We start from the raw sequence: 14,676 nt of genomic DNA on the forward strand, positions 1-14,676 counted from the left end.
CATTTTATTTGTTTATTTCCTTGTTGCATTTCATTGTTTCTTTTGAATTTATTTAGTAAAAAGTACAGCAGTTGTTGACTTTATGTTAATGTGACATGTCAGCGTGAAACCATGACTGTCTGTGGACCAAGTGTAGGACATGTGACCGTCCAGCTGTGGATTTTGTCCTCAGAAGACTGAGACGTGTCTGACAGAGACATAAACAAGCAGATGTGATGTGTGAGTTTGTTTCAGAGTTCAGATGTGGGCGTTTGAGAGAGAAGACATTGTGTTGTCCTCTCCCTTCATGTGAGCAGCAGCTGTGGAGGTGTGGACCTTCAGCAGGACCATGTTCTCATGTGGTTCCTGAGGAGTTTGTCCAGTGTTCTTGTATTTGTTACCTCTTTATGACATTTTCTGTCATAAACACTGACCTTGTCAGGCCCAGTCGGACTCATGGAGACCAAAACCTGGTCCTAATGAGGCCAGAACCTCATTTCTGAGGAACTAGGACTGTAACCTTATTCAGACGTGTGTGTGTGTGTGTGTGTGTGTGTGTGTATGTGGGTGTGTCTGATCTGAAAATAGCTTCTCAGGTCATTTATTGAAACAAGATGTGATAACAACTCATGATTTTTATGATCTTCTCCTCCGAGCTCAGAGTTGATCTCTGCGTGAAAACAGATGATATATGAAGAGTCGCAGTCGTCACGCTCTGGGTTTATGTGTGATTCTCTGATAAGGCTTGTGGGTTTCTCTGCATGTCTGCGTGGTTTATGAGTGTTTAAAGACATCATAGATTGCAGGATCGTGCACTGGATGAAACAAACAGTCTTCCGTGGGAATGCAGAGTCCCACCAGTTCCCAATCCCGGTCCTTGTCTGCAGCATTCCCATATGACTGATGTATGTATTTGATCGTCGAGCAGCAGACACATGACTCTCCTGCTCCTGAAACATGGACGCACATTTCAGACAAACTTCAAATGTCATTTAAATGGCTGATGCTTAAGCAAGTCTGCGAGTATCGTTGCTTTCTAGCACTCGGCTCGACTCCTGGTACCTGCTGTTTGTTTGACTTCCTGCTCTGACGAGGTCCAGCTGATTGGACGGAGAGTGTTGTCACTGAAGAGTGATGAGCGCGACGTCAAAGCTGAAAACATGCGTTCATCTCCAACATTTAGCAAAGCAAATGTGCTTAACAGAGGAATCTGGTGGATTTAGATCCATATTGATACCAATGATACCATTGATAATACTAACGATACTGGCTATATCATATCAGCTCATACCATACCAGAGATCTTTCCGACACCACTGTTGTAAAATGTTTATGTGTGGTATGTTCACATAAAACCACAGCTCTTTGATGTTTAGCACTTATGTGGAGGAAACACAAGTTTTCCTGCATTAACCAACAGATGAGAATAGATGAGGTTTGTCTCGTCTTCTCCTTCACTGATTATCGATGCAGCGCCACCTCAGGCGAGGAGGGGAACACGTTATTAAAAAGTGTGAAAGCAAACTTGGATCGTACCAAGTCTGGCTGATTGTTAGCTGTGAACATTTGCTCACTACGACATTTCACCATCACAAGGACTCTCAAGCTGTTGAATTAGGGTACAGATTCTGCATCGTTGTGCTTTAAAGTGACTGTTGTGACCAATCCTGGAAACAAAGACATCATAATAAAATGTGCTTTGTAGTCATTGTTTTTTTCAGAGATCATAGACAGTGAAAACAGAGGCCTGTGTGTGTGCGTGTGTGTGTGACAGCGAGGTGTTTGAGGTCGACCTCAGGTTTTGCATACCTGCTCGTGTCTCTGACTACACAAACACGTAAAGCTCCAGCACCATGGCGTGTCCAACCGCCCCGACTCACCACCGCCGCCGTCGCCACCGCCCGGCCCCACAGGTGCGAAGATCAAACGCTCCTGATAAATCATTCAAATCATCCCACAACAAGGACTGTACCTTCTTTAACAGTTACTGTGTTGACTTGTGTACATGCACGGCACAGGTAAATGGAAACACAAATGTGTAATGTGAGTGTTTACATTTACCTGTGCGTGTGTGTGTGCGTGTGTGTGTGTGTGTGCGTGTGTGTGTGTGTGTGTGAAACATGTCGGCCGCAGTGAAGTTCAATATTTCAAATATAATTATATATATAAAGTGTATGTTGTTGTTGTTCAGGGGTATTATGGCGTTGTAGGTTATCATTTCACACACACACACACACACACACACAGGTTTGTGCAGCTATTCTCCTCAGGACCCTGCTTTAACTCCCATTCATTTGGTCAGACAAAACACTAACCTTAACCATAACCAGTTAATGACTAACCTTAACCACAATTCAAATATGAGTCTTTAAACTTTAACCAGTTCCTTAAGAAGTGAGGTTCTGCCTCATTGGGACCAGGTTTTGGTCTCCATGAGGACGACTGGTCCTGACAAGGTCAGTGTTTATGACAGAAAATGTCATAAAGAGGTAACAAATACAAGAACACACACACACACACACACTGGGGAAATTCCCTGTAACCTGCATGTGCACCGTTGATTTGCGTATGTTCACTAATCTGAAGAGGTTTGGCCATAACTGTAAACCCACCACACCTGGACACACACGCACACACACACACACACACACGCTCCACTCATTATTAACTGATGACCTTGTTGTTAAACACACTTCACACACCAATGGTCAGCAGTTTTTTGTGTGTGTGTTACGAGCCAGTTCTTCACTCACCTGCCGCCGTGTGACCGTTAACGTCATGAGCCGTTCAGACGCCGCGCACGCACACACACACACACACACACACAGTCTAAGTCTATTATATATCAATAATATGTTCACGTCTTTATCTCACTGTGAGACAAACCCACTCACTCTCCTGCACCAAAGTCCAGAGAGAAAATCAGTGATTTGGCAGCACACAGGAGTTGTTGATCCACTGCTGCCTCCATGGACTTTGGTGTGGGAGAGTGAGTGAATTACAAAATCGATATCAGCTTAAGTCTATGATATGTTCAGAACACGTTCATGTCTTTATCTCACTGTTGGACAGACGTGAGCATGTTCTGAAGATATCGTAGACTTAAACTGACGTAGATTTTATTACTTTGTAAAGCACTCACTCTCCCGCACCAAAGTCCATAGAGAAAATCCATGATTTTAGCTGCAGGGACACAGGAGCTGCTGGTCCTCTGCTGCCTCGTGTGGTCACTTTGTGTCACTGAAGTCAATCTGAACGTTGGATTTCAAACACTGAAGTGACAAAATAAGACATTTGAACTTAGTGATGGAGGCAGCAGTGGATCAACACCTCCTGTGTGTGTGATGTTAAAATCACTGGTTTTCTCTCTGGACTTTGGTGTGGGAGAGTGAGCGGTTTTGTCTAACACTGAGATAAAGACGTGAACATATTCTGTTGGACTCATTGTTCTGAAACAGGGAGAGTTGACAGTTCACAGGCATCACAGGACATCAGCTTTCACCTGCTGCTCCTCTGGACTCAGTGTTTCTCAGGCCTTATCACCTTATCATATGTGTGTGCATGTGTGTGTGTGTGTGTGTGTGTGTGTGTGTGTGCTCCAGGTGCAGGCTGAGTTATAGGTATTCTAACTGTCACCTGTTTCATTTAACATTCAGGGTTTTTCCGAACACGTTTGTCGAGTCTTTTTAAATGAACAACATCTTTGTGTTTTGACAACTCATAAATTCTGTCACTGCTCCTTTATTATTAGTATTACACGATATCGCGACATCTTTACATCCAGCCCGTGGCCAAGCCCGTGGCCAAGTGGAAAGGGAACCTGACTTGTAACCGGAAGGTCGTGGGTTCAAATCCCCACCCGGCCAAAAAGGGCTGGGGTACCCCTGAGCAAGGTACCCAACTCCCAATGCTCCCCGGGCGCTACTCAGTGTGGCAGCCCACTGCTCCTAATTCTAGGATGGGTCAAAATGCAGAGGAATACTTTCCCTAAGGGGATTAATAAAATTAAACTTAGCTCTAGGAGATAATGGGGATGTAAAGCTGCACACAGGTTGTTTCAGAGTAATCTGAAACAGCTTATTACCTGCTTTATTTATTTATTCAGCTTTCTAATGAAAACAAGGCAATCAGAGATGGCAGACTTCATTCACGCAACACACACCTGTCGGCCTGTATGTGGAGCAACGGTAGAGCGTCTGACTCACATTAGAAGGTTGTGTGTTCGAATCCACATCAGGTCTGCATACTGCAAGTGTGGCAGCAGTTAGGGTTCATGATGGTCAAACTCTGCTACAACACTTAAAATGAAAGTGACTTTTTAAATAAAATTTTGTGGATACCTTGTATTTTTTAATATATAAATACTGTGTGTGTATATACATATATATGTATGTATATATATATATATATATATATATATATATATACATATACATATACATATATGTGTGTGTACAGTGGAGGAAATATTTATTTGTTCTCTCACTGATTTTGTAAGTTTGCCCACTAACAAACAAATGAACAGTTTATACTTTTAATGGTAGGTTTATTTTAACTTTGAGAGACAGAATATCAAAAACAAAATCCAGAAAATCATATTTAAAAATAGATACAAATTTATTTGCATTTCATTGAGTGAAATAAGTATTAGATTCCCTATCAACAATAAAGAATTCTGGCTCCCACAGACTAGTCCTCTCTCTTTAATAAAGTACATCTAATCTCAACTTGTTACCTGTAGAAAAGACACCTGTTACAGAATGAATCAATCAGACACCAACCTCTCCATCATGGGCAAGACCAAATACATTTCTAAGGACATCAGGGACAAGATTGTAGACCTGCACGAGGCCAGAATGAGCTACAAGATCACTGGCAAGAAGCTGGTGAGAAGGAGACAATGGTTGGTGCAATCATTAAAATGGAAGAAACATAAAATGACTGCGGTCTCCATCGGTCTGAGGCTCCACACAAGATTTCACCTTGTGGGGTATTAATGATCATGATAAAGGTGAGGGATCAGCCCAGAACTACATGGGAGGGGCTTGTTTATGATCTCAAGGCAGCTGGGACCACAGTCACCAAGAAAACCATTGGTAACATACAACGCCATAATGGATTAAAATCCTGCAGTGTCTGTAAGGTGCTGATGTACAGGCCCGTCTGAAGTTTGCCAATGAACACCTGAATGATTAAGAGAAGGTGATGTGGTCAGGTGACATCAAAATCCAGCTCTTTGGAGCCAGAGAGCGTAAAATGGGTCGTGGATGGGTCTTCCAGCCAAACATACAGCCATGGCATAACGAAGGGGTGGCTTAAGATGAAGCACATTAAGGTCATGGAGAGGCCGGGCCAGTATCCGGACCAAAATTCTATAGAACATCTGTGGAGGGAGCTGAAGCTTTGAGTTACCAAGCGACAGCCTCAAAACTTTAAGGATTTGGAGAGGATCTGCAAAGAGGAGTCCAAAATTCCCCCTGAGATGTTTGCAGACCTGGTGATCAACGACAAGAAACGTCTGACCTCTGTACTGCCAACAAGGGGTTCTCCATCATGAACTTAGTCATGTTTTGATAGGGGGTCAAATACTTATTTCACTCAATGAATTGCAAAATAATTTAAATCTTTTGTTTTATGTGATTTTCTGGATTTTCTTTTTGATATTCTGTCTCTCCCTGTTCAAATAAACCCACAATTAAACGTATAGACCATTCATTTGTTTGTCAGCGGGTGAACTTACAAAAACAGTCAGAGATCAAATACTTATTATTTAAGTAAGTATATATATAAATATATATATAAATATGTATATATTTATATATATTTATATATACATACACATATATATGTATGTATGTACACACACACACATATATATATGTATGTACACACACACACACACACACACACACACACACACAGTTGGTTAGAGGGTGAATCATGTGACATCATGTACGGGAAACTCACCTGAAGCTTCAGGGAAAACATGTCATTCACCTGGTCAAACTGGTTGTAAAAGAACCAAAGTCGCATAAACTGTCAAGCATGAGTGAGTGAATAAATGAATGAATGAATGAGGTTTAGTCACATTAATCTGGGACATCTCTGGTCACTGAAGCAACAACAGAAACAAAACACTGGTAATCTTTCATGAAGTAAACATACACATCCTGTATGAATGTTTACATCTGTGTGTGTGTGTGTGTGTGTGTGTGTGTGTGTGTGTGACACTGTAATGTCTCACACAGTTCACCTTACACATAGAATCACAGCCATTATTGATTCAGCTGCTGCTGTTTTTATCAATTGACACACACACACGCACACACATGCGCGCGCGGATGCACACACACACATTAGAACTTTGATTAGCTGCTATATATAACAAAAAACTGTGATATTTCTGCTCCTTACATTTAAATATTACTGTAAACATTTCCATTGTTATTCAGTTTTTCTTCTTTTTTGTGCTGTAATTTATATTATTATTTATTATATTTATATTTCGTAGTTTATAGTTCATTGAAGAAGTAGTAACGAAAGCTTCATGTATTGAATCAGAGACATATGAATGATGAATACAGTCATTATTTACATGTGCACATAAAGCCACAAGAAGGTAGTGTGTGATAATACATAAAACTTTATAATCATCCCACCTGATTTCCATAAATGTGTGGTTATCAGACGTGTGCAGTGTTTATTGAATCCCGTGTGTTGGATCAGGGAAACTTCTAAACCAGGACCAGGATTTAGAGTGTTTACAGAGAAAAGGCCTGTCGTCATATTTCACCAGAAGCAATTGCTGCTTTAAATCATGACACTTGGTGAAGTTAGTAATGGCCAGAGCTGCAAATGGTATCTTTTATTGCAGAGGTTGTAAATATCTGCTGCCTCTCCTTTATGTACATTTCATATCATCAGACGACTCACGCAGCCTCTGGATTCATTTTAACTCAGATTATCAGGCATAATATTCATAGTTTTATGTTCAGATTAGCGAAATGTGGACTTGCTCTGTGACGTTTCGTCACACATGAAGAGGAAAAACTCTGATAACATATCCTTTAATGCATTTTGACCCTTCATTAAACCCTACTAACACAGGATTATTACCTAGTAATAAGGTGCTAATCCTGTGTTAGTACAACCTTCCAGGGGTGAAGTTGAATTTGCCACCATTATGTCTTTTACACGCAGGGTACCGGACCAGGGAACCACTGAGCTACCCCACCCTTGGTATGTGACCTAGTATTACCTGGTATTACACAGTATTACCTAGTATTACCTAGTATTACCTGGTACTTCCTGAGCACCTTCATGTCATTTATAAATTAAACCAAAGCAAACATCAGTGTTAAGTGTGGATTCCTTCATATCAGGACTAATATGCTCACAGGACATCATTGGCAGTGGACATGGACGATTGGCACGGGATTAAGATCATAAATATCCTCTGCAATGATCACATATTACCTTTATACATGTCACAAAGTTTCCAGTTCTTATGGAAAGACTGAAGAGTTAAAGAGTGAGATTTTCCTGACCTACATGTCGTGGTCGTGTTGGTGGAAACACAAAAGTCCACTGACGGAAACATGAAACCTGTAGCCATGGGTTTGAAAGCTGGGGTAGGATACTTATCGTATATTAGCAGTTAATAATTAAGTTTCATCATCATGTCAATTTAAGTGATCTGAGACAGAAGCAGCCCAGTATTTCCCAAACTTCCTGTATGATGACCCACTTTTTCAAAGATACTCGAACTATGGTGACATGAACGTGAGCCTAATATAACGACTGCTTCATCTGTGACACCTAATATCATTTTGAATTAGAAGACAATTTGAGATGTTTTATGAAGGAAATTCTTATTTTCTGTGTGAATCTATGGTAACAAACAGATGGCTCCTCTTCCCAATGTGTGAGGGAAACTACGGTGGCCTTCACTTGCCAGAAAAAAAAGTGACAATATTCAGTTTGGACTTTTTTAGTTGTTCTTAAACTTTGGGGAATTTTAGTTTTTTGTGTCTGGTTTAGTGTTTTTCTTGTTTCCTGTTTTATTTTGTAGTTTTTCCTTGTTAAGTTCTACCTTCTGTCCTGTCTTTACTGTTAATTGTCTGCCCGGCCCTGATATGATTCACCTGTATGTAATGATTTGCATGTAAATGTAAACAGGATCAAATTCTCCACCAGGAAACTAAGTTTCATTTCGACCTGATGTAGATTGTTGAATTTAACATGTGAACATGTTAAATCTCTCTTTTTGCCATCCCATAGATTTCCATTTTGCTTTTTTTGTTTTCCTTTTTTTTTTTCCATTCTTCAAAAAAAAAAAATTCATATCGCTGTCAAAACTCATTTGACTGGAATGGAATTTGGGGTGTGTATACAGATCTAGATCTGATTTCAATAGCACTTGGAGTCCAGTTTAACAAGTTCTCATTTCAAATTCTATAAGAAAAAAAAGTTCTTCTAAAGCAGAAGAACTTTTTTTCACAAAGAAGAAAAAAGAAAAAAAGAATGAAAAGCTCATTCTTTTTTTCTTTTTTCTTCTTTGTTGGTTTGTTTTATTGAGACTTATTATTTTTGGTGAAAATGGTTCCAAGGTTACATGATGATAAAAGTAAATATCATTGATCACTAAAGACGAAACAGGTGTTGCCTACCCCAGCTTTAACTCAGTTTGGGTGATTATAGATGAACTTTGGATCCTGTGTTTACACAGCAGCTTGCTGCATTAACAGTAGCTCTGTGTGTGTGTGTGTGTGTGTGTGTGTGTGTGTGTGTGTGTGTGTGTCTCAGATGAAGAACGGTTTGGGGGAAATCCATGGGCGACACACCCTCCACCTCCAGGCTGGAATCCCCGCTGGAACAAACTAACACACACAACATGGACAAACAGGAACACACACAAACACAAGTGAACAATGATATCACATCTGATTTAACCTGTGATGCAACGCTTTCCCACAAAACTCTATTCTTTTTAAATTACTGACCTTTACGATTGTGTTCATTGTGCGCTGGAACTTCTTAAAGGGGGAGCAGCAGCTACTGATTATGTGATTTTTTCTTATTTTAATGTTCTAAAACACTGTTGTGGAAAGTCACATAACGATCAAAGCGTAAAGGAAATACAGAGTAGGAACATGGAATGATGTTACGACACTAACCAGTTTAGGGAGTTTATGAATAATATTTTTAATGTACATTAATAAACACAATGTATACATTTATTATACGTTTATAAGTGTGGTTGTTTTGGGTTCAGGTCTATGATGTCTTAAAAATATGTTTATTTCACTTTTCCAACAGGAAACTCAAGTTTGTAAAGCACTCACTCTCCCACACCAAAGTCCATAGAGAAAATCAGTGATTTTAGCTGCGGGGACACAGGAGCTGCTGGTCCTCTGCTGCCTCGTGTGGACACTTTGTGTCACTGAGCTCAATCTGAAGGTTGGATTTCAAACACTGAAGTGACAAAATAAGACATTTGAACTTAGTGATGGAGGCAACAGTGGATCAGCAACTGCTGTGTTTGTGATGTTAAAATCAGTGAGTTTCTCTCTGGACTTTGGTGTGGGAGAGTGAGCGGTTTAGAAAGTGATGAAAAGTGTGGTTGTATCTGTTGTTTTTTTAAACAGTTTTAGATATAAACTTATTTTTATTTCTGTTCTGTAAATCCACATATAAAATAAGAAACAATCACTTACCACAACTCATTCAATTCAATTGAATGTCACCTATTTTTTTATTATTTATATTATTAATTTGTTTTCTGCTTTTAAAATAACAGAATTTCTTCTTATATTTAGCGGCAATGGCCAAAATATGCCATGTTTTTCTTTTTTTCTTTTGCTTTAAATAAACCACTCCCACTGTGCTAACACTCTTTGGTGAAATGTGGGTGTGGCCTCAGTGTGCAGAGGCTTTAAAGGTGAGGTGAAGCATCACACAGGTGAGCGTTCACTCTCTCATATCTTCACTCTGAGGAAAAAAATAACTGCTTCACTGCAGCAGAACACAGGTCTGATTTATACACATTACACTGTACATATATGTGTGTGTGTGTGTGTGTGTGCTGCTGTCATGTGACCGTGTGTGCGTGTGAGTTTCTTTCACTTCCCTCTTCACATTGTTTAAAGTTTTAATCTGTGTTTGTTTGTTGTCTCCACAGTTTGTCTTTACCTCGACTGACACAAGGAGAGATGGTGAGTGTTAGATGCATTTTTTACTGTAAAAAATTAATAATTATATTAATATTTATATTAATCCTGGAGCCAGAGCTAAACACACATCAAAAATGCTTCAAAAATAATGTGGAAATAGTTAAATAAGGTTATAAAAAAGACTAACATAAAATAATCTACAGATTTATACAGTTATGTCTTGTGTTAAAAATACTGATTGTCGTCAGGATTTGTTAAAAATGCAAAAAAAAAGTTTTAAACAACACACATTTATTTGTGAGACAGATAAAATAAATATTTTAGATTTATCCAAGTGTTTATTTTGGTGTGGCTTAAATGGAAAGTTCAATAAAACAGATTTAATCTCAAAGGAAATGCTACATCACAAAAAAAAGTAACCCATTAAAGCAGTTAAATAAGATTAATAAAATATTGATTTGTACAAACAAACAAAAAAAACCAGTCACAGAAAATAAATAAAAATACTGAAAGTCGTCATATGTTCTTTAAAAATAGAAATAAGGTCACAAACACAGAAAAATCTAAAATGCCATAAAATCTACAATTTGGAAAATTAAATCAAACTAAAAGGGACCAAAATTAAGTTAATGTGTAATATTAATATTATAATAATATTTTCCAGTGTAGTTCAGTTCCAATACCTATAATTTACAATATATATTGTATTTGTGATTTTATTTTATTGGAGCCTATAAGATATAAAAAATAGGAAATATTTAATGTGTCACAATATTTAGGGTTGACAACATCAAATACTTATATATATACATATATATGTATTATATATATGTATATATATATATATAATATAATTCAGTATGTAAACAATAATATAGGTTACAATATCAGTCACTTTGTGTGTGTGTGTGTGTGTGTGTGTGTGTGTGTGGTTCAAGGGTAAAAATGTTATTTATAAAAACCATATGAAACACTGTGACCTGAATGAGTGAAGAGAACATTTGCATAAATTTGTCAGTCAAATTTAAAAATGTGGTCAGACGTATTTACAACACACAAACACAACACACAGCAAAGGTCAGGTCAAATTTCATAATACAAATTGTGTTACATGGAAAACAAATACAGACAAAATACAGCAATACAGCAAAAGCAAAATTTGGCAGATTCTTTTTCTTTAAAACAAGAAAATTTGAATCTAGTTTAAGAATAATTGTCTTATTTTTTTTTACGTTTCCTGTTGAAAAACAGTGGGCAGTGAGATGGACGGTGCTGTGCTTCTCTATGTTTCGTATCTGCTGTTCATGTTAATTGTGATACAAATTAAAAATGGAGCATGACTCTTGTCAAAGAAAGACGCCAGCGCCACACTTTATACTCCTTCTACTCTAAAGACAATTTAGTGCATGTGCAGAACACCAAGTCTGACTCCAGTCTGACTAAGCATATACTTGCAAGAATAGTCGGACTATGAGTCACATTATCCAGGTATGTTAGTCCGACTAACACTATTCCGTTTTTAGTCAGACTAACATGTTTACATGACATTAAGAAAAACAACGTATGTCTTTTTACATGAATGTAAACACACTGACTGTCTCTCTGTCAGATGTCCTATATGACTGAGAGCAGGCTGGGTGGAGGTCGAGGTTCCTGGAGCTCAGTGGCTCCCTCTAGCTGCCCGGAGGTTGACCTGGAGGTCATCGAGGAGTACCTGCAGGAGCACTCGCTGGAGGTCGCACTGGCGCACGCACCCCAGGGCGCCGTGGGTCAACATGTGCACACGCTGTTCCACCCAGCGGGCGGCAGGATCATAGGTGAGCGTGAGGACAATGATGACTACAATGACGATGATGATGATGATGATGATGATGATGACGATGATGATCTGACAATGTCGTCCTCCACAGAGAACAGCTGGTCAGGTCATGGTTATGAGTGGCACTTTGGATCTCACACTACACAAAAGGAATATGAAGAGCAAGCTCCGCCCATAGCCTGTCCCAGTTGCCATGACAACCAGTGGGTAAGTTTGAAAAAAAAATAAACTTTGTATGTAAAATAAAGTTATTCTTAATGATTATCTTTACTTTGAGACGTTTGACTGTCTAAATTCAGAGTTTATGAACATGTTTGCGCCTGTCAGTGATTTTAGTATATATGTTCACATGTTTTCAGTGAAGATATTCCTAAAATATTGTAGACTTAGGGGGTGGTGGAAGTTTTTGCTCACTCTCCCACACCAAAGTCTATCAGTGATTTTAACATCACAAACACAGGAGTTGTTGATCCATCACTAAGTTCAAATGTCTTATTTTGTCACATCTGTTTCCTGTTGGAAAAGTCTGTCAAACAGTGAGATAAAGGCGTATTCTTAACATTGAAGATTTTATGACGTGAGTCTTTTGTTAAGTGGCTAAAGTCTGTTTTTTACACCTGTATGTAACGCGCTGTGTCGCGGACTCCTTCATATAACTCAAACCATCCCTTTGAAACCTGTTTTCTTCAGGACCATGTTGCATTTTCCTATGAAACGTCTGCGTACATCGACTCGGACTCTCAGTCCAGTTGCTCCCAGTATCAGGAATATCAGGATTCTGCGTCTCCGTCGTCTGAGAGTGGAGGCAGGAAAGACGGAGACAGTCTGATTCTGTCTCCGTTATCTGGTAAAAACACAAACACAAGTCACACAACACTCCTTAATGCGTCAGTGTGTATTTTACACCCTTGTTTTCACCAACAGGAAAGAGGAAGGAGCGCTTGTTCCAGTTCCTGTTTGAAATGCTGCAGACGCCGTCCATGCGGAGCTGCATCTGGTGGGTCCAGTCCTCCTCGGGCACCTTCCAGTTCTCCTCGCAGAACAAGGAGCGCCTGGCGCAGCTGTGGGGGCGACGCAAGGGCAACCGCAAGACCATGACCTACCAGAAGATGGCGCGGGCGCTCAGGAACTACTCCCGCACCGGTGAGATTCAGAAGGTGAAGAGGAAGCTGACGTACCAGTTTGATGAGAAGACGTTGCAAGGCCTGCAAGGAGACAATTCCAACAGAGTGTAGAGAAGTGGACACACCTTTAAAGGGGTAGTTCAGGATTTTTGGAAGCGTGGTTGTTTGGAATATTCCTCATTCTCAAGGGTCAAAAACACGATGTTTAAACTCAGGTTAAACTTCCGTTCAGTCTTGCATATTTTCAGGTTCGTCTACGTGAAAAAAAATCCTGCACATACTTGACAGTAGTACTTGATTATTTTCTCCATTCATCGAGCACTTGTTTGGTCCAGAAAATGTCAACTAGTGTTTCTCAAATCTAGAAATAATGACGTTTTCAAATGTTTTGTTTTGTCCACAAACTAAAAATAATCATTTTTCCATCTTGTGTCTGTAATATCTTACACATATGATCTTTATCCACAGAGAGAAAATCATTGATTTAAACATCACACACACCTCCATGCCTCCATCACTAAGTTCAAATGTCTTATTTTGTCACTTCAGTGTTTGAAATCCTTTGTTCAGATTGACCTCAGTGACACAAAGTGACCACACGAGGCAGCAGAGGACCAGCAGCTCATGTGTCCCCACCAGCTAAAATCAATGATTCTCTCTATGAGGTTTGGTGTGGGAGAGTGAGACATCGCAAACTTAATTGCTTTTATTTCTTTTAATTTATGAAAATCTGTCATTCGCAGGACAAAGTGTCAAACATATACTTAAAATGTCAAATTTAATCAATTTGTTTCCATTTTTTTTCCCCACTATAAGCCGTTTTCATGCCTTTACCATGCAGGGGGGTGCTCAGAGTGCAGTCAGCTGATTGTAAGATGTACCCTTTAGTGTCCTGTCTGCTGATCCAAAGTCTAACACATGAATACTGTGTATTTGAGTATAAATCTGTGAGTCAGAGCTGTGTATAAATACACACAGAGCCATATTGGAGTATGAGAACTGACATGTATGTAAATCTAAAAGATTGTTGCATCATATCTACTAAGTAGAAGGTTAATAAAATAAAATAAAATAAAAAGTTTCATGTTTTTGTTTGGTTTTGTATTTTTATGATTTAATATCAAATTAATGAGAAATTATTTTAAATGTCATCATATGTGGGTTTTTATTAATTTATCTGTCAGTTATATTGCGACCTGGCCCCGGATAAGCGGAGGATGATGATGATGATGATGATATATTGCTCACATGGACAGAGACTTCCTGTGTGGATTATAAAAGCCGAGTAAACACACACACACACACACACACACACACACACACACACAAGGCCAAATCTGTATGCAAAGTAAGTATGCGGTGAAAAAACGGAGCTAAACAAAGACCTGTTAATCAGTAACATATGAAAAGTTCCTTCACACACATACACACACACATACACACACACAGGCACACACACACAATTTTCTACGTAAATTATTTAATTTTCATAGTCAAATGATCAGGTTTTACATGTGTAAACTTCTTCTTCTTTTCCTTTGGGCTGCTCCCTTCAGGGGTCGCCACAGCGAATCAACCTCCT

General features: G+C 39.1%; 1 protein-coding gene across 1 annotated transcript; it reads left to right on the forward strand.

Moving 5' to 3' along the window:
• Window positions 1-9,957: 9,957 nt before the first annotated feature.
• Window positions 9,958-14,140, forward strand: LOC131468783 (transcription factor PU.1). Its single transcript, XM_058643371.1, has 6 exons — window positions 9,958-10,009; window positions 10,160-10,193; window positions 11,761-11,968; window positions 12,062-12,177; window positions 12,661-12,817; window positions 12,895-14,140. The coding sequence occupies exons 2-6, from the start codon at window positions 10,191-10,193 to the stop codon at window positions 13,203-13,205; spliced, it is 795 nt and encodes a 264-aa protein (XP_058499354.1). The 5' UTR covers window positions 9,958-10,009; window positions 10,160-10,190; the 3' UTR covers window positions 13,206-14,140.
• The last annotated feature ends 536 nt before the right edge of the window (window positions 14,141-14,676 follow it).

This window comes from Solea solea, chromosome 11, assembly GCF_958295425.1.
Source record: "Solea solea chromosome 11, fSolSol10.1, whole genome shotgun sequence".
NCBI lineage: Eukaryota > Metazoa > Chordata > Actinopteri > Pleuronectiformes > Soleidae > Solea > Solea solea.

Bases quoted from the DNA above. Each gene is read 5' to 3' on its own strand.
- LOC131468783 (XM_058643371.1), top strand. The intron at 11,969-12,061 runs GTGAGCGTGAGG...CGTCCTCCACAG, and splicing joins AGCGGGCGGCAGGATCATAG to AGAACAGCTGGTCAGGTCAT. The intron at 12,178-12,660 runs GTAAGTTTGAAA...TGTTTTCTTCAG, and splicing joins GTTGCCATGACAACCAGTGG to GACCATGTTGCATTTTCCTA.